This window comes from Mauremys mutica, chromosome 3 (assembly GCF_020497125.1).
Source record: "Mauremys mutica isolate MM-2020 ecotype Southern chromosome 3, ASM2049712v1, whole genome shotgun sequence".
In the NCBI taxonomy this organism is placed as follows: domain Eukaryota; kingdom Metazoa; phylum Chordata; order Testudines; family Geoemydidae; genus Mauremys; species Mauremys mutica.
This window is the reverse complement of record NC_059074.1, coordinates 126,753,764-126,780,334: the sequence shown is the minus strand read 5'-3', so window position 1 is coordinate 126,780,334 and position 26,571 is coordinate 126,753,764. Positions and strand designations below refer to the sequence as shown.

General features: G+C 43.1%; 1 protein-coding gene across 4 annotated transcripts in view; it reads right to left on the bottom strand.

Moving 5' to 3' along the window:
* Window positions 1-26,571, bottom strand: part of KIF25 (kinesin family member 25) — a 64,788-nt gene that overhangs the window by 16,781 nt on the left and 21,436 nt on the right. For all 4 annotated transcript variants that reach the window (XM_045008582.1, XM_045008583.1, XM_045008584.1 and 1 more), the window contains exons 8-10: window positions 12,840-12,907; window positions 5,437-5,511; window positions 176-325 (exon numbers count right to left, since the gene is read on the bottom strand). In XM_045008582.1, the coding sequence (XP_044864517.1) occupies window positions 176-325; window positions 5,437-5,511; window positions 12,840-12,907 (293 nt within the window). The remainder of the gene's footprint in view (window positions 1-175; window positions 326-5,436; window positions 5,512-12,839; window positions 12,908-26,571) is intronic.

Below are 26,571 nucleotides of genomic sequence, written 5' to 3'. Positions count from 1 at the left end.
AACCAAAGTTGGTCCAATAAAAGATATTATCTCACCGACCTTGTCTCTCTAATATCCTGGGACAAACACAGCTACAACAATACTGCAAACAATGTGCATTTTTTCCCTTTTGCATACAACTGTAATGTAAAAACTGGCACTCAAACGTTATTCTCATTCCCATGGTCAGCAATACCTGAAGACTTCTTCTGTGGCTCTAGGAATAATTCCTAGCTCTGGTTCATCTTCTATTGAAAGAGTGACATCATCCTCAGATTGCGGTCCCAACATTGTGTACGTCTTCCCACTCCCTGTTTGTCCATAAGCCATAATACACACATTGTATCTGAAAATCAAAAGGGCCTTGTTTTCTTATGCCAGTTTTTTAACAAATTTATTTGGTATTTAAATGGTTAAACCAAGAAGTATTTGGAAAAATATAATTGCTTATTTTAAAATATTTAATTTTAAAACATAATATAATATAATAGTAGTAATAAAAATACATATTTCCATGTGGCCTTTTTGTAGATCTGAAAACTTTTTAGTAAAATAAATTAAGTAACCCTCACAATATCCCTGAGGTAGATTTTTTTTTTAACAGATGGGAAAACTAAACCATAAAATTAACAGCTGGATACATACAAATTTGCAACAAAATACCCAAAGGTGTAAACTAATACTAAATGCAATTCTGTTTGTGGACCCTTATTTCAGAATAAAAATGGCTAAAGCTGATTTAGTTAAAATAGTCTGTTTGTTACATACCTTGCCTAACACCACTTTTTTTTTTCTTCCCCAAAACAAGAGTTTCCACATACAGATTTGGACTGAAGTAACAAAACTGATTTTAATTCACACTTTTTGTATTTCAATGCACATTTATGTGTAGACCAGCCCTAAGTGAGTAGGCCATAGAATCATAGCACTGGAAGCAGGGGCGGCTCTAGCCATTTCGCTGCCCCAAGCACGGCGGCACGCCGCGGGGGGCACTCTACCGGTCGCCGGTCCCGCGGCTCCGGTGGACCCTCTGCAGGGACGTCTGCGGGAGGTCCACCAGAGCCGCCTGCCGCCCTCCCGGTGACCGGCAGAGCGCCCCCCGCGGCGTGCTGCCCCAAGCACGCTCTTGGCGTGCTGGGGCCTGGAGCCGCCCCTGACTGGAAGGGACCTCAATTGGTCATCTAGCCCAGTCCCCTGCACTCAAGGCAGGACTAAGTAATACCTAGGTAGTAATTTAGTATTACCATGTCAACAGAGCAAGTCAGTGGAAAAGCCAGGAATGGAAAGCCAGGGTTCATGAGCTATCCAGAGGTGAAAATACAGCAAAGACAAGGTACTGTACTTTGTTTTACCGGGATATAAACTACGTAACATCAACCACAGGCGGGGTATTGTGCTGACCTTGCCTAATTTACCTCACAGTAAAACTAAAGTGCCTTGTCTCCACTGTGCCTGGGGATAGCTCATTAGTTGCATAGAGATAAAAACAGTGAAGACAAGGCCTAGGTCTGATAGGCAGAGTGTGAGGAAACTTGCATTCCAACTAGGTGATAACTGAATCCTGAAGAGGATTAAAAAACTTAGCTCTGTGAACCTGGCATCTTTGTCCTGTATTAAACATGCTGCTTCAGGCATGTGCAGGCAACAGAAAAGATGTGCTTTGCTGAGCTCCACTGACTCAGCTGTTATTTTTTTAATTTGTTTATCTTTTCAGATCACAAAACTTTACATACTGATACTGACAGACACTGTAGAGAGTTGCATCCGAAGAAGTGAGCTTTAGCTCACGAAAGCTCATGCTAAAATAAATTTGTTAGTCTTTAAGGTGCCACAAGTACTCCTGTTTTTTTTGTAGAGAGTTATGTTCTCAGCTTACAAGTGACCTTGCTGTACCTAAGAAAGTTTTTTAGAGTGGGTTTGGGAGGGTGAACACTGATAGCATTGCAGCTGACATGGGGAGGGAGCAGATCCTCGCAGCAGTAAACAGTCATAGATATGAGTCAATGGAGCTATGACAATTTACCCCTGCTGAGGATTAGCCCCAGATGGGGAGCAAGTCTGCAAGATTGGAAGACAATAATATCTAGAAATCTGGACTTTAGACTTGATGGGCTAAAGGACTCAGACTACAACGGAAAACAAGGTAGAGAATGTAACAAAAGTGGAAGGACTGGAAACTCAGGCTGCAAATCTTGACGATGGGATTTCAAAAAACATTCACCGTTGGCCTCTGTCTCTAAAGTCAATGGCAAAACTCTCACTAATTTGAGACAGACCAATACATTTTTGAAAATTCCACCCTGAAAGTGCACTGTCTGATCAAGATATAGGTTCTACAGGCCTGGTGACTGAACACAGAGTCTTAAAAATAAAATGGGACATGCTTGGAAACAAAATTAGAGTCTTCAGTTTGTAGTTAACTGGGTTTCCCCAGGAAACAGAGGATGGAAGCCTGAAAGGCTTTGTTTGTTTGGTTGGTTTGGTTTTTTGAAGTATGGATATATAAAAGTTGCTAATTCCACATATTCCTGCTACCTCAGCTTCCCTCTTAGTCACTAGCCATTTACCCTTAAGAAATTCAGCATCATTGGCTAATGCCAGAACAATTCTAATACTTCTACAGATAATGGGATTAAATATAAGTGTTTGAAGACAAGTATATTTGCATAACCTTGAGTATCAAGGATCTTGATTTGGGGTATAATCCAATTATATGCCCTCTCTGCTAAAGCCAAAAAGAGCTTCACTGAGGTAAAAGAGAGTTGGGACTCATCATGGTGGTATTAAATCCAGACAGGTTAGCTCTAGAACAAATTGTTTGGTGTCCCAACAGAAGAAATAGAAGCAACTGACAGAATTAACACAGACTGAGTATTATCTAGTTTACTTTGCTTATTTTTTGGTTACACCAGGGTGGCTTTAAATGAACTATACCATTTTTATCCCCAAATTACTAATCTGCAAAAATTTTTGGTAAATCCTTATTTCTGTGCTTGAACTTTTTTCTTCCACATTTGCTCACAGTTATATCGTTCTTAAAAATACTTTACTATTAAACTAAAATACTAACTATTAAGCTTAATAGCACTCAGCATCTAAAAAACCTCAAATGCTCACTCTGAGAGAGTTAGGACCAGAGGGGAACACAATCCAGGAAATCAAAGTAAGAGGAATTTCTTTTTTCTTTAAAAAATGAGCACAATTTACTCTTAAATCTTGTGAGAGAAGGTGATGTTATTTTAATCCCCTGCTGAGCTTGTATTGGGAACTCTAAACTTTGAAGTCTGTTTTTTTTCTATTTCGTAAAGGAACAATCTTTTCATCCTGTATGCTTACACTGAAAAATAATACAATGTAATTTAAAAAATATGTTTAAACCCCACCACAAAGTCCATTTTTTATAAGTGGATGTTTTGGAGCTCAGACTAGAAGCAGCCAGAAGGGGCAGATAACTTTAAGGATCAAAATAATGATGTCTGTTTCACGTTTATAATAGGAAGGCTGTTCAGGAACATGACTGATACAGGCAGCCTTTCCTTTTCTGATAGTCTGCTTCTGTTTAAATGGTGCATCCTGAAAAAAGACAGACCTTTAAGTTTTCAATAACAGAACATTTCCTAAATGAATATGAAGTTCCTGGGTTTCAGGACAGAGACTTTAGAAAGGAGCATTCTAAGAGGTGGAAGCTTCTCTCAATATACACATGTAACCTGCACTGGGGTTAACTGAAAGTACTGCACATAGATAGATAAGTAGGTTGGGACCTAGGGCACAATCCTGAGCTGAGACAAGCTCATGCTCTCTGCAGCTGGAAGGGTGGGGAGAGACAACAGTAACTCTAAGCCATCTCTAGGTCTTCTCCTGATCATGTGGTGTTCCCAGGTGAAAGTTATGGTTACTTTACCTTGTAGTGGCTAGAGCAGTCCCTTAAGGGCCATTTGGATCAGCAGAACTCAACACATTCAAGCTCTATCCCCTCAGGGACTCTCTCTTGTCACCATCTCACCCTTCCATACCCCCTGTGCTGTGTGAGTATGTGGGGTGCCTAAGACTCCCACACACTTGGGGAATCCTCAGCAGCCTCTTCAGAGCAGCCTTAAGGTCACTTTGAGCTGCTAGGGCAGTTTAAGAGGCAGGGTACTTGTAACCTTAGTCTGTGGAATCCCAGGCTCAAGGGATACGCATGCATTTCCTAAGGGTTGTCAATATTCAAAAAAAGAAAAAAAAAGGTTCCATGCATAGATGCTGACTTTTACTTTTCCCTGGGGTGCTCCACCCCAAGGCCTCGACCCTTCCCCCAAAGTCCCGTCTTTGCTCTGCCTCTTCCCACCCCTGCTCTTCCCCTCCCCTGAGACCCAACCCTCACTCCGCCCCCTTCCCCCGCCTCTTCCTGCCCCATCTGCACCTGCTCCCTGAGGCCACTGCCTACTCACCACTCGCTTGTCTCCACCCTCCCCCAAACGCCTCCCCAAGCCACCAAAACGGCTGTTTGGCAGCACCACCGACCAGCTGTTTGGTGGAGCTGCCTATCAGCTGTGGCTGGTGGGTGTTGAGCACCCGCTATTTTTTTCCCATGAGTGCTTCAGCCCCAAAGCACATATGGAGCCAGTGCCTATGACTCCATGGTCATGTGGCTACCCACAAGATTCATATGACATCGTGGAGACAATGTCACGAAGGAAATCTGAATCAGATGGACAAAGAACATCCACAGTTGAGTTGGATCAGGCAAGGAAGAGAGAGAGAGAGAGAGGAAAGGAAGTAATTAATGGATTTCTGTTTCATTCCCACTGTTTACAATTAAAACCACTTCAAGGCCCCTTTTCCAGAGGATTGTAATGGTTTTGCTGGCTAGAAGTAATTAAAAATGTATATCAATATTTATTTCTGGTAGTGTAGTTTCCAAAACTGTTTTTAACTCCAGGGAATCTATTTGATTCTGTCTCAAAATCTATGACTGAGGATCATTAATTCTTAAGATCCTCAAATGCTATTGAAGAAAGGTAGGTCACACTGCCTATTATTTGAAAAAATGTTTCAAAATTTAGCACAGCATAAATTTTTATCATGCAGAAAAAATAAAAACAAATATACTATATTAACTTAAAAAAGAAATTACACTTGTCTGAACTTGTTTTACCTCTGTTATAAGTAGCACCAATATTTACTATAACTGAAAGTGGCCAGAGAAAAATAATTTTATCCCTTTTTTTTCCAATTTGTCCACTTTTTCTGATAAAAATTTCAAAATAGCCACTTCCATTATTTCCCATGTGAGTGGGAGAATATCCTAATACTGAGTGACTGTCAGATTACAACATTGAAAATGTGATTGTAAGCCCACAAAAACTGGCAAGAGAACTTGGGAAATAACTCTTTAAGTCATTTTAAAAAAACTGAATGGATTTCAAGTTGGTAGTGTCACTTTACATTGTTTCCTCCTACTTTTCAACTTACCCATCCAGCAGAGATGTAAGCAAAGGGGCCACATCTGCAAACACTGTGTCTTGAGACTCAGCAGCGCTGTAAACTCTGAGGGGGAGGAAAATGGAATGATTCACTGAACAAAAACGATCACTTTATTTCCAGTGTAATAACACAGACCAGAAAAATAAAAGTCAGTTGCTGAGTGCCACTAACGCACAACTCAGGGTTTGCTGATGTGTTTCTATGACAACAACAATTACAGATTGTGTTTCAGAATACTTATTTACCTTTGAGACAGAAAGATCAGTAGCGGGAAACTACTCACTGCTGTTCTGAAACTGGCTCTCTGAGCCAGGAAATGAAGAGGCAAGGAAAAAGAGCTGAGCTACTAGAGCTGCTACTTTGTCCAGGTAGCTGAGGCAGAGAATTTGGAGAGCACCATAGGGCACAGCCGAGCCCTACAGATTGTGTAGAGAAGTCTGAGCTGCCTTTGGTATATACTAGAAGAGATGCACACACTAAATGTCTTGGAGCAGGGGAGGCACAAAGATCTAAAAAAGTAGTTTGTTTGTTCAGTGTGGTCCAGTGATTAAAATAGGGGACTGGAAATCAGAATTCCTAGGTTCTACTCCTGTCTTTTGGAGAGGCTGTGGTCTTTATTATGATGTGATTTTTAAGGGGGGCAGATTCCTGGGGATATGAATTCTTTTCACCCACAGAGCTGCTTCAGGGAGACAGGAAGACTGGGAACCTAAAAGGAATTTTAAAAAATAAATAAAGGCTTGTGCATTAGTGACTATCCTTCTGCTAATCCCGCCCAATCACCAGGCCCCAGCAGTCTCCTTAGACCACTCCCAGCTGTACTGACCCGCACTTTGTTTTCTCCCAATTGTCACTTGGCTGCTGGAGACCCTGATTCCTGTGTTATGATATTAAGGAGGCATAGTACTCCCTTCTGTCATTCCCTAGGACACCGGCTGTTCTCCCAGGGAATGGGGTTACTCAGCATGTGCTCCCCCTCATAGTGTCATAGAGTTTAAGGCCAGAAGTGGACCACTTTAGATCAGCTAGTCTGACTTCATGTATTGCATAGGCCACCAACGCCGCCAAGCACCCACACACTAAAGCCAACAACCAAAATGACACCAAAGTATTACAGCCCACAGGGGACTACTAGACTATTATGTGCCACAGGAAGAGAATAAAAGGGACCGAGGTGCACCAGTGCTCGAGGGCCCCACAATGGCAGGAAATGATTAAGTAAGATACACCCAGATAATCCTGGCAAGTGACCCACACCCATATGTTGGGGAGGAAGGCCAAAAAAAACCCAAAGTCACTGCCAAACTGACCTGGGGGAAAATTCCTTCCCAACTCCACATATGGCAATCAGATAGACCCTGAGCCTGTGAGCAAGTACCAGCCAGCCAAGCACTTGAAGAGAGAAAACACTCAGTGCCATCTCTGAGCACTAGCCCAACCCTGCCTATGTTCCATCTCCAGCCGTGGCCATCTCTGATGCTTCAGAGATCAAAAACCCTCCCAGAATGAACTGAGGCAAAAATCCCTTCCTGACCCCTGCAGATGGTTGTCTGAAACCCTGAAGCATGAGTTTAAGGAGGCATGGAACGTATGTGAAGGGTAGCACCACAAACATTTCACCTTTTCATTATTAAATATCTATTGATATAGCTCCTTGCATCACAGCATCTCATCAACTCGCAAACATCATTGAATTTATCCTCATAACACCTGTGTGGGGCAAGGAAGTGCTATTAACTCCATTTTCCAGATGGGGAACTGAGGCACAGAGAGACACTGTGATTTGCCCAAGCAGACGCGATGTGTAGGGAGGGCATGTGAGATCAAGTGCCCTCCTCCAGATTGGCCTGCCAGGGGCTCTGTCCTTCTCTCCCTGCACCTCATACCTCCCCCACCCCGGCACGTTTGGCTGCTCTCCCTGGTAGCCATGAGGGGAGTGGGACAGAGCTGCTTGTTTCTGCCTAAGAGAGCCTGGCTGGGAGGCAGTGGCAGCCTGCTCCCTGCCTGGGATTGGCTGCAGGAGTGAGGAACCCTGGAGGGGAGAGGGGGCTCTGGCTCGCTTGGCCCCTGTCCCTGGCAGCTGGGGCAGCAGCAGACCCCCCTGCCCAGGCCCTGCTGTCAGGGACAGGGGTCAAGCGAACCGGTGCCCCTCTTCCCCCTCGGCATACACAGACCCTGTCCCCGGCAGCCGAGCCCAGGCAGGTAACGTGGGGTGGGGAGAGCACGGTGGCTCTGGGCTGGGTGCAGGACGGGGGGTTTACTGGGGAGAGAAGACACTTGGGGTGGTCACATATCCTCCCCTTTAGATTGTGCCCCAGTATGGGGAGACAGGAGTCGTCTATGTGCCCAAGGCTACACAGGAAGACTGGAAGAGCAGGGAATTGAATCCAATACTCCTAAGTTTCAGTTCAGTGCCCCAACCACAAGACCATCCTTCTGATAAGCATTTTTCACTGCACAGAAACAGATGTTTTTCTTTTATGTTTAGAGTTGTGTGTTGCTTTTAAAAATAAGTTTTTGAGGGATGTAATCATTAAATTGAATTAGTTCTTCCACTCCTTAGCAAGTAGCAATGATAACATAACTTTTGGAGCGAAACAATGATAATACCTTAACCAACTGTACACATTTTTCGAACTCAAGTAAAGACCCCAGCTAGTTTATATAGGGTACTTCTTAATCTACCCCTACCACCTACCCCTTCAAAAACAAAGTATGAAGAGCTCAGAATCCACACCTGAAAATAACAAATCAGAACCTCCTCCATTTCATGATAATAAAACAGGACATTCTAACTCATTCATCTCTTCTCTTAGCATCATGACTAAGTAACTCCCTATAGATTACCACTTGAAACAAGTACAGTCTTGTTTATACAAGACGTACAAAGACAATATAAAAATCATTATCCACACTTAAGAATTTGACATATAAATGCAGATAGATGTCTCTTTGAACAAACTTTATTTTCTGATGCCTCCCTACTTTTCCTTCCCTTCCTGCTCAACCTTATTCTCCACTGAATGATTATCTTTTCAAGATGTTTTGACCCATTAGCTGATTAGAAGCAGGAATTTGGGTAGCAGCAAACAACATAAAATAGTCAATTTGCATGTAATCAAATATTCTGCTGTTTATATATGCTACATTAAAAATATAAATTAATGAATGTCACATTCTGCTCTTTACCATTTACCAGTAATGTTCTTCAGGTGTATAATTGACCAAGATCCTGCCACTCTGATTCATTACATGTACAAACACAGACTAAAGTGGTTGTGTACACTACAGATACAACTGTGTCTGGTATCAGAGGGGTAGCCATGTTAGTCTAGATCTGTAAAAGCAGCAAAGAGTCCTGTGGCACCTTATAGACTAACAGACGTATTGGAGCATGAGCTTTCATAGGTGAATACCCACTTCGTCGGATGCATGTAGTGGAAATTTCCAGGGGCAGGAATATATATGCAAGCAAGAAACAGGCTAGAGATAACGAGGTTAGTTCAATCAGGGAGGATGAGGCCCTCTTCTAGCAGCTGAGATGTGAAAACCAAGGGAGGGAAAACTGCTTTTGTAGTTGGCTAGCCATTCACAGTCTTTGTTTAATCCTGAGCAGATGGTGTCAAGTTTGCAGATGAACTGAAGCTCAGCAGTCTCTCTTTGGAGTCCGGTCCTGAAGTTTTTTTTGCTGCAGAATGGCCACCTTAAGATCTGCTATTGTGTGTCCAGAGAGATTGAAGTGTTCACCTACAGGGTTTTTGTATATTGCCATTCCTAATATCTGATTTATGTCCATTCATCCTTTTCCATAGGGACTGTCCAGTCTGGCCGATGTACATAGCAGAGGGGCTCTGCTGGCATATGATGGCGTATATTACATTGGTGGACGTGCAGGTGAATGAACCGGTGATGTTGTGGCTGATCTGGTTAGGTCCTGTGATGGTGTCGCTGGTGTAGATATGTGGACAGAGTTGGCATTGAGGTTTGTTGCATGGATTGGTTCCTGAGTTAGAGTTATTATGGTGTAGTGTGAAGTTACTGGTGTCTGGGAACCCAGTGACACAGGAACAGAAAAACCGCCATGCTCAGTCAGACCCAAGTTCCATCTAGCCAAGTATCCAGCACCAGATATTTCCAAGGAAGGTGCAAGAAATGCTGCAGTAGGCAGCTGTGGGATAATCTGTCTCCCATGAAGGTCTCATCCTAATCCTTAATAATCAGAGATTGGTTTAGCCCCTGAAATACGAGGGCTTATATCCTTTCCAAATTTTTTGTTAGCATTAACTATTATAACTCTAGGTGTCCTTGCTACCCATAAAAACATCCAGTCTCCCTTTGAATCTTGCTGAATTCTTGACTCAGATGGCATCCGGTGGCAATGAGTTTCACAGTCTAATTACATGTATGAAAAAGTATTTCCTGTTTAATCAGTGAATAGGCACTTGTCTGGCTTGATGGACAAATTGTGCTTGTCTTGCCATTCCACTGACATGTTTTAAAAAAACAGAGACACCTACAAATATGCAGATATGGTAAAGTACTTATATTGAGAAAACAGTTACTGAATAACAAAACTACCTCCTGGTTATGTATGCATGCACATGCATACATTACTGCATGCTTTTCATGTCAGATCTTGAAGGTCAATCTGGTTGAACAAAAACATCCTCAAACTGCTTTTTCTCTGCTTCATTATTCACCCACACCATTTGAAATATTCATTAGCATCAAATCCCTGATCTTAAGGCAACGAGGTTCCATCTCAATTTGTCTTGAACTGATTTGATATTTCTCTCTAAAACATGTCAAAGCATCTCTCAAGAGATCCTCTGAGGACTGTTATGAAGGATTAACTGGGAAGGTGTTTATATGGGATGTGAATAAGCAAATTGCCCTATACTGGTGCTGATGAGTTTTTCAATCTGTTGATAACAGATAGAACACAACTTGATTGACTCTCAGTCAGCAGATAGAACACAACTTGACTGACTCTCTGTCCAAGGCTAGAAACAGACTTGTTTTAATTAGTTATCTGTGACAATGGAAGGTACAGCAAACCCAGGGAATCTGCTTGTACAAAATTATTTATTCTACTCGAAAGATGACAGATTTTCCCCAAAACGGATATTAATGTTAATTTAATCCTGAAAATTATTAGCTTCTTTTTTATTTTGTTAACTGATTCAGTGATAAAATTATTAAAAGCATAAAATGCTGAAAGATGGGATTTTCTTCTTGAACTGAAATAAAATATTTTGACATTTATTAGTTCCATAAAAAGTTGCTAAAAAAATAAACATTTTGAGTTCATAAGAACCATATGCTCTACTGTTTATAAAATGAGCTGTGCTGGGACACTGAAAAAACATTCCCCAAGAACAGCATTCTTTGGGGGATTTACATTTTTTAAAAAACCTTTTCCTGATTATCTGGATGGTCACCACATGTCCAGAATCACAGCACCTCCAGAGTGCTTTGCAAAAGTACTCCATACACTTTAATATATTGTGGCATATCTTTAACACTAAGAACTGCTACCTATATTAATGGCCTAAAAACTTTGTTAACAAAGCTAAGGTTGCCCAGTGATGCCTTGTGTGCTTCTACAATGTGGAGACTGAAACCTCTGAAAGCCAGGAAATGAAGAGTTAAGGTACATGCCACCCCTGCAATGCAACCTTAACTCTGCCTCCTGAAGTTGGCAATAGCCATGGAGAATGGTTCAATAAGGAGTGGAGGTGCCATAAGAAGACATGAAGATGTTCTAAGAGAATGTGCCATTATCTGTGTTGTGCACCACAGATTTGAATTCCAGCAGTGATCAGTAGGTATATTCCAAGGTGCAGCTGTATTGAATGATGGAGGGAATAGTTGAAGCAGAACTATGCCTGTGATATGAGGAGAGGTGCACAAATACTTTGAAGGATCAAGCATATCTTATTTCAGGACCCAGTTCTATAGGCTGTGTCAGTAAGGATAGTCAAAAATCTGGTGGCATGCATGACAGTGGTCTCCAGGATTTAATAAGGGGTAAATGAAGGCCATGTCTCAGAAGGAATCCTTAGGGCAAGAGTGAAGGGGTGGTAACATTTTGCCATTCAGGGGTGGTTTGTGTGGAGAAAAGTGTTTGAGTGTAGGCAGATCCTGTTTGCTACACCAGACCTAAATCCGCGTTTCACCTTAGCAAAGAGATGGTGTTAGACTTTGTCCTATAGTGCTCAGCTGCTCTACTCCCAGAGCGTTCAGCAGCATCTGTAAGGGCAGAGTGATAATTTGTGTATTATTGGGGTGTTGGGGCATCACTCCAAGAGGGCAGAAATAAGGTTGTGTGGAAGGGCATGAAGCACCACTGCGTAACCTTAACTCTGCATTAAGCATGTCACCTTAAGCTACGCAACAACTGAGACATCATACTGCCTGGAAACACTCTTGCTTCAACAGAGCCCTAGTTTTGCGGCAGATGTACATTTCACTCTTTTAGGCGCATCAGTTTGGCACACGCAGACCTGGAGTTCTAAATTATCTTTAAAATCTTTTTTCACTATTGCTTCCCTAAAGGGGCAATGAGTACCATGCACCAATTGGGATAAATCCTAGGCAACTGGGATCAATGTAGGGTGCCTCAGAGCCATAGTTTGAGCCCCAGGTGTGCACAAAACAATTTTACAAGAATAAGGTGATTTTATAAAATGTTGTTTTTTTAGGAGTGTGGTCACTATATCTCAGGAATACCTTACTCAAAAAGACCTCAAATTTGGACCACCAACACCACCCAGCACTTCCATGAGAAATGGCAAATTCCAAGACAATCCAAGCCAGCACATGGATTTTTTGTGAGCTCGAAACAGTCCACCTTTAAAAAGAAAGTGATGCTTAACCTTAACTATAGCAGAGCTGGGGCTTCGCTACAATTCTACATTGTGGGTAGCAAGGATAAGCTAATGGACAAAACACTGGACTAGGATTCAAAACACCTACGGTTAAATGCTTGGCTCAGTCACAGATGTCCTCTGTGACCTTGGGCAAGTTATTTAATCTATCCTGTGGCACAGTTCCTTATCTGTAAAATGGGAATAATAGTGCTTTCCTGTTTCAGAGTGTTGTTGTGAGGATTAACAATTGCAATATGCTAAGATACCACTATGATGAGGGCCATACAAGCACCTAAGATAGATATTAAATTTGGAATATTAGCTCTCTTCTTCATTTGGAACCGTAGGATGAAAACACTATCTAAACTAATTTCTGCAGTGCTTTGTGTCATGGGAAGCACCTCATCCCCAAATAAATGAGAAAAATGAGCATGTTATGCTATCAACTCCTGCTATGAAATCAATGTTCATATTTACAGAATCGCACAACAATCCAGAAAGCTTTTCAAGATCACCCACCTGTCAAACTGAAATGTCTTGTTGATCAAAGTATGACCAGGACGATTGCATTTTACAAGGACAGTTTCCTAACAGAAAAACAAAGTGGTTACAATTAGAACATATAACATAAGTGAACAAACAACAAGAAGCCCCTCTTCTGGCCAAGTTCATCATCAGAAGCAAACTCCCCACAGACCCGGACCCACCAACTGAAAATGGGACCAGATCCTGCCAAAACCAGGATGCAAAACCTGCAAACATATCTCCACTGCTACAATGATCAACATCCCTGACAATACACATTTCAAGATCTCTGGGTCCTACAGATTATCACAATATGTGGTAAGACAGGAGACATTCCAGAAGACTGGAAAAAGGCAATTATAGTGCCCATCTATAAAAAGGGAAATAAGGACAACCCTGGGAATTACAGACCAGTCAGCTTAACTTCTGTACCAGAAAGATAAGGGGTCCTGCAAGGATCGGTTCTGGGTCCGGTTCTGTTCAACATCTTTATCAATGATTTAGATAATGGCACAGAGAGTGCACTTATAAAGTTTGTGGATGATACCAAGCTGGGAGGGGTTGCAAGTGCTTTGGAGGATAGGATTAAAATTCAAAATGATCTGGACAAACTGGAGAAATGATCTGAAGTAAATAGAATGAAATTCAATAAGGACGAATGCAAAGTACTCCACTTAGGAAGGAACAATCAGTTGCACACATACAAAATAGGAAATGACTGCCTAGGAAGGAGTACTGCGGAAAGGGATCTGGGGGTCATAGTGGATCACAAGCTAAAAAGGAGTCAACAGTGTGACGCTGTTGCAAAAAAAGCAAACATCCTTCTGGGATGTATTAGCAGGAGTGTTGTAAGCAAGACACAAGATGTAATTCTTCTGCTCTACTCCGCACTGATTAGGCCTCAACTGAACACAATTGTCCAGTTCTGAGCGCCACATTTCAGGAAAGATGTGGACAAATTGGAGAAAGTCCAGAGAAGAGCAACAAAAATGATTAAAGGTCTAGAAAACATGATCTATGAGGGAAGATTGAAAAAATTGGGTTTGTTTAGTCTGGAGAAGAGAAGACTGAGGGGGGACATGATAATAGTTTTCAAGTACATAAAAGGTTGTTTCAAGGAGGAGGGAGAAAAATTGTTGTTCTTAACCTCTGGAGATAGGACAAGAAGCAATGGGCTTAAATTGCAGCCAGGGAGGTTTAGGATGGATATTGGGAAAAACTACCTAACTGTCAGAGTGGTTAAGCACTGGAATAAATTGCCTAGGGAGGTGGTGGAATCTCCATCATTGGGGGGGTTTTAAGAGCAGGTTGGACAAATACCTGTCAGGGATGGTCTAAACACTTAGTCCTGCCTTGAGTTCAGGGGATGGGACTAGATGACCTCTCGAGGTCCCTTCCAGTTCTATGATTTTATGTGATGTACCTCATCCAGTGCGCCAAATGCCCCAACACATACTATTTGGTGAAACCAGATAATCACTACATTCTTGAATGAACTCACACAGAAAGATGATAAAAGACAAAAACACCACATCACCCATGGACAACACTCTTCACAAAATGATCACTCCATATCTGACCTCTCAGAATCTGTCCTCAAAGGAAACCTACACAACACCTTCACAAAAGATGAGCCTGGGAGCTTAAATTCATAACTTTTCTAGACACCAAAAATCATATTCTTAAAGATACTGGATTTTATGGCTCATTACAACGATCTGTAACTCCCAGTCCCCCTTTTTTGTTCTGTTACTGCAAAGGTGTTAACAGGCCACTTCACCCTGAATGGTCTCTTACAATGTGTTAACTACTTATGCTCAACAATCTGTTCCACCTTGTACTTAGCTGTGACCAGGGGCGGCTCTAGGAATCCCGCCGCCCCAAGGAGGTTGGCGCGCCGCGGGGCGCGCTCTGGCGGTCACCAGTCCCGCGGCTCCGGGGGACCTCTGGCAGACGTGCCTGCGGAGGTTCCGCTGGTCCCGCGGCTCCGGTGGAGCATCCGCTGGCATGCCTGCGCGAGGTCCACCCGAGCCGCGGGACCAGCGAACCCTCCGCAGTCATGCCTGCGGGAGGTCCACTGGTCCCGCGCCTCCGGTGGACCTCCCGCAGGCATGACTGCGGAAGGTCCGCCGGAGCCAGCTGCCGCCCTGACAGCAAAATGCCGCCCCAAGCGCGCGCTTGGCGCGCTGAGGTCTGGAGCCGGCCCTGGCTGTGATCCTCTGAGTACCTTTCCCAGACCTGAAGAAGAGCTCTGTGTAATCTCAAAAGCTTGTCTCTCTCACCAACAGAATAAAAGATAGCACCTCACCCACCTTGTCTCAAGAAATGTTTACTGTGCTTAAAGTTTCAACATACAGCATGAATTTAGGAATTATCATGCTAGAAAAGACCACCTAGTCCCAGGCTTGGTTTTCATTAGGAACTTATGTTGATACTACCTCACTCAGGGTGTGGAAAATCCACACCCTGAACGATGTTGTTATACCAACGTAACCCCTGGTGCAGACAGTGCTATATTAACGGGAGACTTCTCCTGTTGACATAGCTACCGCCTCTCGGGAAGGTGGAGAACCTACGCCAACGGGAGAAGCGCTTGTCAGCATATGTTGCGTTTTCACTGAAGCACTGCAGCAGCGCAACTGTGCCGCAGCATTGTAATTGTAGACCTGCCCTTATATCCTGTTTCCAACATTCACCAATTCTTGATGTGTCAGAGAAAAAGCACAAAATCTCCATAATGCAGTTAATTCCCTAGATTGTAAACTCTTACTTAGACTGTATACTCTCTTGGGCAGGGGCAATCTTTTTGTTCTGTGTTTAAAGTACAGCGCCTTGTATGGGATATTGGTCCATGAGTGGGGTTCCTAGAGTCTACCACTATACAAATAATAATAATTAAGAGCAATAATTTTCTTTATGACTGTTGCCAGCAATCAGTTTAGATCCAGGAGCCGAGCCAGTCAGAAAATTTTAACTGTTCAAAACTTACACAGGAAAATGTTCTCAGGACTCCCCCACCCTCCCTGCAGTTCAACCAGCTCTATCTTAAATAATAAGAATCAATAACTTTTGTAGTTGCCATCCTAACTATTTTAACTGCAGGTGGTACTCTGATTCATATAGAAGACATATATGCAAAATGCCATTTCTGGACCTGATTATCTACTCATATTTTTGTGCCCACAATTGAACTGTAGATGAAAATTACACAGAAATATCATGGTAATCCACAGTGGAGAAAAGGGACATAGTAAAATTGCTGGCGTTTAATGAGACTTGAGTAAAATGCAATTTCTAAATGTATTATGTAGTAGTTTTTGCAAGTGTCAGTGGCTCTTTAAAGCCTAGGAAGAATGCAATCACAGCACCTTGGCATGAGTTACACAATAACTCAAATCCTGGAGTGCTTTTCTGCTCTCCTCAAATGTGTTTTTAACTGCAGACAAAAATAAAGTAAAATCGCAAAGATTTACAGTATTTCCTCTCAACAGCTCAAAGGGTGGCACATAAAATATTTTTTATGACAACTCATCCAATGCCAAGGAGTTTCATAGCTATCTCAGATTTTATTATATTTTACTGGGAGTGCAGAAGAAAAGTCTACTATGTTTCCAATAACAAAGAATCAGAAAACTAACTTGGAGGGGTAACACTAATTCCTTTCAAATAACAACTCAAACCAGTGGCTGAGTGTGTTCCCAATACTCTGAATGATGGGCTTTATTGTTGAACCAATGTCTCTACATAATAATATGCCCAGCACACAGGTGGCTAATAAATCAGAGACAACAACACTGCAGATGCATGTATTTCTTATGTCGAATTTACAAGGAGTACTGCTTCCTCAAGGAAGACAAGGGTTGGTGCACCATTGCTGATTTACCTACACCAAAACTCACCCTGTAGAGCAGGGGTAGGCAACCTATGGCACGTGTGCCAAAGACAGCATGCGAGCTCATTTTCAGTGGCACTCACACTGCCCGGGTCCTGGCCACTGGTCTGAGGGGCTCTGCATTTTAATTTAATTTTAAATGAAGCTTCTTAAACATTTTAAAAACCTTATTTACTTTACATACAACAATAGTTTAGTTATATATTATAGACTTATAGAAAGAGACCTTCTAAAAACGTTACAATGTATTACTGGCACGCGAAACCTTAAATTAGAGTGAATAAACGAAGACTCAGCACGCCACGTCTGAAAGGTTGCTGACCCCTGCTGCAAAGTCAACTGGCCTAGGCTGGCCAATACATTGGGCAAATTGAGAGGAGATATAAATAGTGGTGGAGATATAAATCAGTGGCAACTGGTGTACCTGACAAATGGAGAGGGCCAGGGGCGGCTCTAGGATTTGCGCCGCCCCAAGCAGGGCGGCACGCCGTGGGGGGCGCTCTGGCGGTCGCCGGTCCCACGGCTCCCATGGACCTCCTGCAGACGTGCCTGCGGAGGGTCCGCTGGTCCCGCGGCTCCGGTGGACCTCCCGCAGGCGTGCCTGCGGATGCTCCACCGGAGCCGTGGGACCAGCGGACCCTCTGCAGGCACGTCTGCGGGAGGTCCACCGGAGCCGCGGGACCAGCGGACCCTCCACAGGCATGCCTGTGGGAGGTCTACCAGAGCCACCTGCTGCCCTCCCGCGGGACGCCGCCCCAAGCGCGCGCTTGGCGCACTGGGGTCTGGAGCCGGCCCTGGAGAGGGCAGAAAGGTGGGGTTGTTACAGAAAAAAAAACCCAACAGAGTGAAAGTCAGGAATGTGAGGTGAGGCAGTGGCTTTATGAAATGGAATCTATTTCCAGACCAATTTCCTTCCAAGATAAGTAATGAGAGAGAAAAATCCCACTTGTTTAGCTTAGGAAGGAAAAAAGTGTTTGTGGGCAGATGTTTTGATAGGGGAATGTAAGGTAATCTTCCTTCTTTAGGGGCTTAGTATGGCTTAAGACAGCTTCCATTGCTGCTGGCCTACAAAAGCTCTGCAGGTTTCTCTAGATACACAACCATGGAGGTTACTCCCTATCCAGACGGAGCAATTTCCCTGTCAATAGTGGCCATGAAATACCTACAGTTGTATTATACAGCCATCCAAGAGTGCTTCCTCTTCTAGTGGCAGTCATAGACTCCTCCCAGTCCAAATGCCATTATGGCAATTAGGCTCATGGAAATGATGTCAGGATACATCATAAATAACGCTAAGATTTTTGTCATGGTTATTTTTAGTAAAAGTCACAGACAGGTCACAGGCAACAAACAAAAATCCACGGAGACTGTGACTTTTACTAAAAATAACTGTACAAGCCTCAGCAGAGGTGCACAGCCACAGCCCCCGCCATGGGACAGGGGCGCATGGGCCCCACCACGAGCCACAGGCACATGGCACCGGCGGCAGACCCCACAGCAAGGCTATGTAGGAAGTATAGCCCCAGCTCCAGCCCCAGCTTCAGCTGCTGACAGCTGAAGAAGTCACAGAGGTCCAGTAAAGTCACGGAATCCGTGACTGCCGTGAGCTCCATGACTAAATCGTAGCCTTAATCATAAATATTCTCAGTCTGTCCCTGACACCCCAATGTGAGGAGTTCTGGCTAAATGAAATTCAGAGAACCAAGGAAAGAAATTTAAATGAGTTGTGAGGACCAACAATGAAGTCTCTGGGTCTGACAGACCCATAACAGAGTTGTCACCTAGGAAGAGAAGGATCCTATTGGGCTGAAAATTTGCATTCACTCAGTATGATTCCCAAAAAACAATAGGAGTCCCTCTGCATCATCTTTGTTTCTGGAAGAAAGGCTCTCTCTCTCCAACCATCTCCTCGTGACCATCCCAAAAATGAAGAGGTTTTAAAAGTTATTTAACAGAGAAAAACAGGCAGCCAGTTCACTCCTGGGGGAATTCTGTGCCAAAAAAAATTAAATTCTGCATCCACAATATTTTAAAATTCTGCATATTTTATTTGCCAAAATAACACAATATAATCATGCCAGTTTCAATTATTTTGGTAATTTATTTCAAAATAACTGTCAGCAAGTATGTCTTTTTGAAATCTTTTTCTGACAAAGATTCCTTACTAGGCATATTAATACAGAACTTTGAGTAATAATTCATTTAAACAACAATATAGAAGCATATTTCCTACAACCCTCAGAAGCAGTGAAAAGGCATGGGGGAATCAGGGGTAATGGAGGAACTTCTTTTTCTTCAATGCTTAGCCAGACAGTCGGCCGTAGCGAACATTTGCCATTTGGTCCGTTCCTCCCAACCGCAAAGGCCTGTTGGCCTGAGAATCCAACATCGGAACAGACTTGATAGACCCATGTAACATGGAGTCTGCCTCTGGGCTGCCTCCACCCCTTGCTTGGTGGAATTTTATCCCAGATGTTACAAGCCACCCGGAGAACGATGTTCACTGGAATGTCTTGTGGCATCCTTGTGACATGTCCGAAAAGTGTAAGGCACCACTTGTGGACAATGGCCCCAGTAATCTGTAGACCCAAACGACCATAAAACATCTGAATTACAAATGAAATCATTCCACTTTATGCCCAGTATACGACATTCACATTTTGTGTGGAAAGCTTCCAGCTTTGTCCAGTCTGTGCAGTGTAGTGTCCATGTTTCACAGCCGTACAACAGTATGGGAAGGATACAGCCCCCTGCTCCCCAGTCCAACCTGTATCTCATTGTGGTGGAGGGGGTGTACCATTTGAAGTAGCGGATTGCTCGTTGGACCTATGCCATCAGCAATGAAGACTTGTCCGAAATATCACCTTAGGCATTATGCAAGGTGGACAGATCCAGCGTGAACCCTGAAAATGATGGCTAACACAGGCGGTGAAGATGCAGGGTAGTAGCTGCACCTAGCTACCTGAGGTGAAGGAAGTCGCTGAGAAACAACGTCTCGGGTCACACAGCGTGAAGCCAGTGCTGGTAGACCAGGAAAAGCGTTACTGCGCTTCTGGCCATTTTTCGTCTGGTGTGGAGAACTGGAACCCTGCCAGCCACCTAGAAGGACGGTATTGTGATCTCACTCTATAAGGGCAAGGGACCGCGCAGCGAATGTAAGAGCTACAGGCCAATCACCTTGCTCTCCATTCCTGGGAAGGTGTTTGTGCATGTTTTGCTGGCACACCTGGAGCCTTTGCTACATCAGAAGTGTCATCCCCAAAAGTCAGATTTTACGAGGAACAGGTCCACATTAGACACCATTTTGGCCCTTCGATTGTTGTCAGAGATACATTGCGACTTCAGGAAGCACCTGCACATAGCATATGCTGATCTTAAGGCTGCATTTGATTCAGTAGACGGTGTTGCGTTATGGAAGGCCTTAAAGGGCATAAGTGTCCCTACCACTCTGTTGGACTTGATTAGAGAGCTGCATAATGGAACCACTGCCCGTATTCGTCTGGGGAGCTGGATGTCAGTGCCTTTTAAATCAGTATCTGGTGTTAGGCAGGGTTGCGTTCTGGCCCCTGCACTCTTTTGTCGGGCAATGGATTTCATAATGCAGCATTCTACCAGATCCACAGGCATTGAGATCAGTGATCTCTCGCTCACAGACCTTGACTATGCTGATGACATTGTTCTTTTAGTACAGAGCCCTGACAGGTTTCGTGAGGCACTCCAGTATATGGAGGAGAAGTTAGCGAAGAGTGGTCTCCATGTTTCATGATCAAAGACAAAACCGCAAAATCTAGGACCAAGTCCACCTATGACTCCTATCTCTTTGAACAACGAAACTGTCAAATCAGTTTCCAGCTTTTGTTATCTTGGTTCTATATTTACCAGCTCCTCCAATTCTCACACAGAGGTTCTCCATCGGATTGGCATCGCAGCATCGGCCAGAGGCCATTTACAACGGATATGGAATTAACATCAACTTAGTATGACAACCAAGTTCAGGATTTATTTGTGCTGTATTCTTCCCAACAGAGGAGCTGAGAGAGAGGAAGTAATTGCTGGGAAGGAGACTGGGAGTGAACTTGGAGGGTTTTGGGTGTAGGTGGGAGAAGTATGGAACAGGTATTTTCTTTGGGGGGAGGAGGAGGAGGAAAGGGATTATTAGGGATTTGTGGAGCCTTCCTCCATGCAGACCCTGTCTGACCCCTAGCCTCTCCCATTCAGTCAGGCACCTCTGCCCATGTGTCCCTGCACCCCCACTTCCCATTCAGCCAGGCATGGCTGTCCCTGTCCCCCTGCACCTCCACTCCCTATTAAGGTAGGCACAGCTCCCCTGTCTCCATATGTCCCTGCACTTCCCCTCCCCCATGTGGCCCTGTACCCCCCACTCCCATTCAGCCCCGGGCTCAACAATGTCACCCCACTAGCTCCTATGTCTCTGCCCTCATCTGTTCCCCCCACTAGCCCTTCTGAACCCCAGTCTGTTACCCCCCCCAGCATCCCTGTGAGCCCTGTTCTGTCTGCCCCTGCTATATCTCATGCCTCCTCACCTGGCCCTGCACAGAGGGCACTATGAGGAAGATAGCCTCTACCCGCTCCCTCTCTGTAGCTGGCTGCTCCAGCCCGTGAACCAGCTGCCTTCTCTGCTGGCGCCACATCAGCCACTGGTGGGCAAAAGGTGTAATTGCAGTTTCCCTTCACCGCCCCATCAGAATCAATTATTCTGCAGGAAAAAAAATATCTGTGAGGGACATTAATTCTGCGCTTGCGTAGTAATCCCTCAGGAGTACCAGTTGCTCTCTCCTCTCTGCAGACCCAATGCACTAATCACTCCCACAAGCAGAATATCCCCAGTGAGAGACAGGGACAAGCAGAGGATAAGAAGTGCAGAATGCATAAGGTAATGGCCTCATTTATAGAAACTCCCCTTCACCCAAGCCACTATACAACTTTGGGGCTGCTCATTGTGTTGATCTGTTCCCCAATTAGGTCAACCTAGTGCACAGCCAATACTCACATCCTTCCAAAACTCAAACAGATGGAGAACTTCTACTAAAGAGAGTCCACAATAAGCAACTAGCATCCCCAGACCACCAGCTTCAAGAAAAGTCGTTGTTACTGTTCAATTGAACAGTTAGGCTCACCACATGAAAACAAAGAAGCAGCCTTGCCAAGCAAATGTTGAATGAGAAAATCTGAAAACCCAGACATATGCTCTTTCAAATCTCACAAACCAAAAGATTTGAATTAAATAAGAAATTAAACAAGAAAATACCTTGGAGACAGTCACTCTGGAGCCCTAATGCAATAGCCAGATTCTCCATATGAAAATGATTTTATTTATAGATGCAATCTAAGGCTTTAAAATCTTGAATTAGCTCAGAAATTGAAAAGAAATACTGTGCTGAACAGCCAATAAAAACCTAAACCCTTTTTAGACTTTGGGTTTGAAATAATGACTCTGAAGACAAGACGTACAAGACTGTAAAACAGATCACTTGCCTCTTTTCCAGATTTAATTATAAGAATCCCTAAATAAACAGGATGGATGTGACCTGAATTTTACTCTTCTCTGAACAGTCTGAACCCCCCCCCCCTTGCCTCCTTCCCAAATCCAAGGTCATTTTGGACATGTTTCAGCACTGCCTATACTACAGTTCAATCTGTGTTAAGCAAAACCTTATTCAACACAGTTCTTGATAGGTAGGTAGCAAGGGTCCACCTACCGCTATAGATATATCTGTTGGGACCGGGTTACAATGGAACTGTCCCACTTGTCATGGTTAAAACACAGCTCAGTCTTGTAGCACAGACAGGACAGAATCATGACATATCTGAAGTTCTAGCACAGACATGGTCAAAACATAGTTAGATCTCATCTGTAAGACCAAACTATATTTTACTATATTGGGGAATTGTCTCGTGACTTGGTCCCCCAACACACCTGTATTTGTACTGCAGATGGGCTCTAATGAGAAGAGTGTAGACAGGTGCCTAACCATGCTATAAGCACAATTTTGTAAAATATTTTATAACATGATCAGGCCCTATCTACCATGGTCTAGGAACACCAGACCATGGTAGATGCTAGCCTCTTGCTAGCAAGATCCATGATTCAATATGGTTCTGGCTAATGTGTTTCTAGTGCCAGTGTTGACAGGGCCATACAGGGAGGGATATGCAATAAATAATCATATTTTGCACTGAGTACCTCATCATTGTATCTATAAGAAGTTTACATTACACACAATAAGCCTTACAACATCCTTGTGTGGTAGATACTATTATACCCTTTTAGCAGATGGGGAAACTAAGGTTAAATGACATGCTCAAGATCACACAATGCATCAGTAACAGAGCAGGGAATAGAACCCAGGAGTATTAACTCCTGTGATGCTCTAATCCTCAGAACAACTGAGTTTGAAGTCTACCTAGGACTTTTGTCCTTACCTGTAACCTATACCTTCAGGATCGTCAGAGATAAGCAAAAAGTCCTGAAAGGCAGTCATAATTACAGCCTATCAATTTAAACAAGAGAACTATTCAACTCAGTACCTATATCAGGAGCAAGGACTGTCTCCCTTGTCTTGCCCAAACTCATTTAAGTTAGAAATATCTGTCATGGGAATGGCTAAATCATTTCCAAAAACAAAAGTATTTGGGCTGCAATTAAAGAGGCACCATCAACTCAAAAAAAAATTATGTTTCTGTCTGAAAAACTGTATAACTACTCTAGTTACACGTAACGCCTAGATTACTAGAACTGAAAGAAGTTGATGACATTTTTTTTTCAGATTTGTTTACTTTGTGCAGTTGAAAGTCAATTGTGTATAGTCAATTATATTTACCCCTTACATTCACTGTCTCTTTAGCTGAAAAGTCTCCTATCAACATCAACAAGGAAGCAGAAAATCCAAATTTACTTTAAAAAAAACCAAAAAAACGTATAAAAAATGTCAGGACATGGTATTTAGTTAGTGTTGGTCCTGCTTTGAGCAGGGGATTGGACTAGATGACCTCCTGAGGTCTCTTCCAACCCTAATATTCTATGATTTTAAAGATGTGCGATCAGAAACTGGAGTGTTTAAAATCAGTAAATTTTAAAATAAAAAAAATTCAAGCTGACAAAGTCCTTTATGAAGACAAAACACAGCTTCTCAGAAGTTTCATTTTAAAACCGGGCCCTCGCATATAACCCTGTTCCTGTGATCTTTCATAAGGATTTTTAAGTATAAGAACAGTTTGGCCTATTGGAGTTTATAAAGTCAGTGATCCATTATATGAACTAAAACCTAAGCCTTGATATAAGTAAATTGTTATAAATTAGCCTGTCATATAATCCACCAATTATCCAAAATTATCTACATAGATTTTCTTGACACAGTAAAGCCTAATAGCTCATAAATGGGCATCACATTCTACAGTACAATATGTAAGTCATGGCAGCAACAGTACTATCTACACAATTATGTTCTTGGAATTATTTATTTCCTAACATATTTATTCTTTCTAGCCAATTCTTCATATATATCATTAGCTTCCTAATTGTATTAATCTAAAAGTCCATTCTAGGCCATTGGGGACCATCTAGTACAGCTATAATTAGGAAGATTTAAATGCATGTGATACTTTGGAAACTTTTCAGTTGCATTCTAAGCACTACCCTAACAAAAGGAAATTTGGCTCCATACATATACTATATAAAAAACAGAGAGCATCTGACTGAAAACTATAGCAGCTAAGAAAATTAAGGCTAAAACCTGAATTAACACTCCATCCTCAGCTCACAACTTTTAAATTTTATTTCTTGGTAAGGGCATCAATTAATACTGGAATGTCATCAATTTCCATTCTCCTTACTCTCATGGATTTAACACAGGCCCTTTAACATGCCTGAATATAATATTTTGTAGGTGATTGTGCTAACTCTTTGGATATTATATTTTCATCCTGATCCATAAGCCATGTTGTAATAATAAAAATGAAAAGGCTCTGACATTTTAAAAAATAGTTAGAATGAGCACAAGCAGCTCGACAGGACATCTGGAAGTCTGGAGCAGTCTGAATATTACAAACAGAGACAAGGCCTGATTCCTTCCATGGCTGCACCAGATGAACCCAGGCCCCAGGCCACTAGCACCATAAAGTTCATCAAAAGCCAGGATGCAGCAGCATTTGACAGAAGAAGGAGCAATGGTCTCAAGTTGCAGTGGGGGAGGTCTAGGCTGGATATTAGGAAAAACTATTTTACTAGGAGGGTGGTGAAGCACTGGAATGGGTTACCTAGGGAGGTGATGGAATTTCCATTCTTAGATGTTTTTAAGGTCAGGCATGACAAAGCCCTGGCTGGAATGATTTAGTTGGGATTGGTCCTGCTTTGAGCAGGGGGTTGGACTAGATGACCTCCTGAGGTCTCTTTCAACCCTAATCTTCTATGATTCTATGAAATCACCTGCTAATGAGCTAGTCACTGGGTATGTCTACACTACCCGCCGTATCGGCGGGTAGTGATCGATCTATCGGGGATCGATGTATCACGTCTCATCTAAACATGATACATCGATCCCCGAATGCGTTCCCCATCGACTCCGGAACTCCACCAGGGCGAGAGGCGGAAGAGGAGTCGATGGGGGAGCGATGGCTGTCGATCCTGCGCCGTGAGGACGCAAAGTAAGTCAATCTAAGTCGATCTAAGATACGTCAACTTCAGCTACGCTATTCTCGTAGCTGAAGTTGCGTATCTTAGATCGATCCCCCCGACCTTAGCATAGACCAGGCCACTGATTCAGAAAACCTATGATGATGCTTTTCCCAGAAGGATCAACATCCGTCAGCAGGGTGGGTTGTTTCAGGTAAACACTTCCAGCCTGTTATGGGAATGCATTGCTGGTAGAGGACATGACTGACCTTTGGTTAACGAATGTTATATGTAGTAATTTAACACTTGTGGTATTCTTAACAACATGTCTGAGAACATACCGCACAATAGAGCACACATCCTAGTTTCTCTAGAGGAGCTTTGGAGTTCTGCTGCTCACTCGATCTGCTCCACTGTTCCATAAATATAGGCCTAGATCACTTTTACTTTTCCACTAAAGAAACCAGCATACTCCATTAAAGGGACAGTGTCGGTTCCAGAATAACACCCTTTTCCTGATTACACTTACACCACTGTAAGTCAAACGTAATTCAACAAAGTCAATGGAGTTACTTACCCTGATCGCATGCCAGTGTAAGAGAAGAATTAGGTGCAATGGAGTGCCAGCTGTACATTAGTGTAACTGAGAGCAGAATTAAGCTCACTCTTTTGTGCTGTGCTCATAAATCATCAGAGAGTCCTGTGGCACCTTATAGACTAACGGACGTATTGGAGCATGAGCTTTCGTGGGTGAATACCCACTTCGTCGGATGCATGTTGGGCTAAAATGCTTTGGGATAAAAAAATGCTCACAGATCAAATTGGAGGGGAAAAAGTGGTGAAACTCTATTCAGGCTCTACCCACAAAGCCACAGGAGTGGGATGCTTCCTGATGGATGATCCATGTTGATGAGTAGTGAAACAGTCATTTGCTAGGGTGGTGGACTGTATGGAATCTATATATAACTTTGAAATTGTTCCTCAGCCTGGGTCTCCTGGCTAGCAGGACACAGAACTAATCACTAGAAATAGAACTACTACAACAATTTACATTTTGTTTTCACTGCTCATTACTCAAACTAAATTATTTTGCATGTGAAGAACCAAAGCAGGTAGAAAAACAATGGCTTGCCCTTCTCATTCAGAAGTGCTTAGACATTTCCACTTCTTTTGTCTCTTTTCTATTATCATTTAATTTGTTC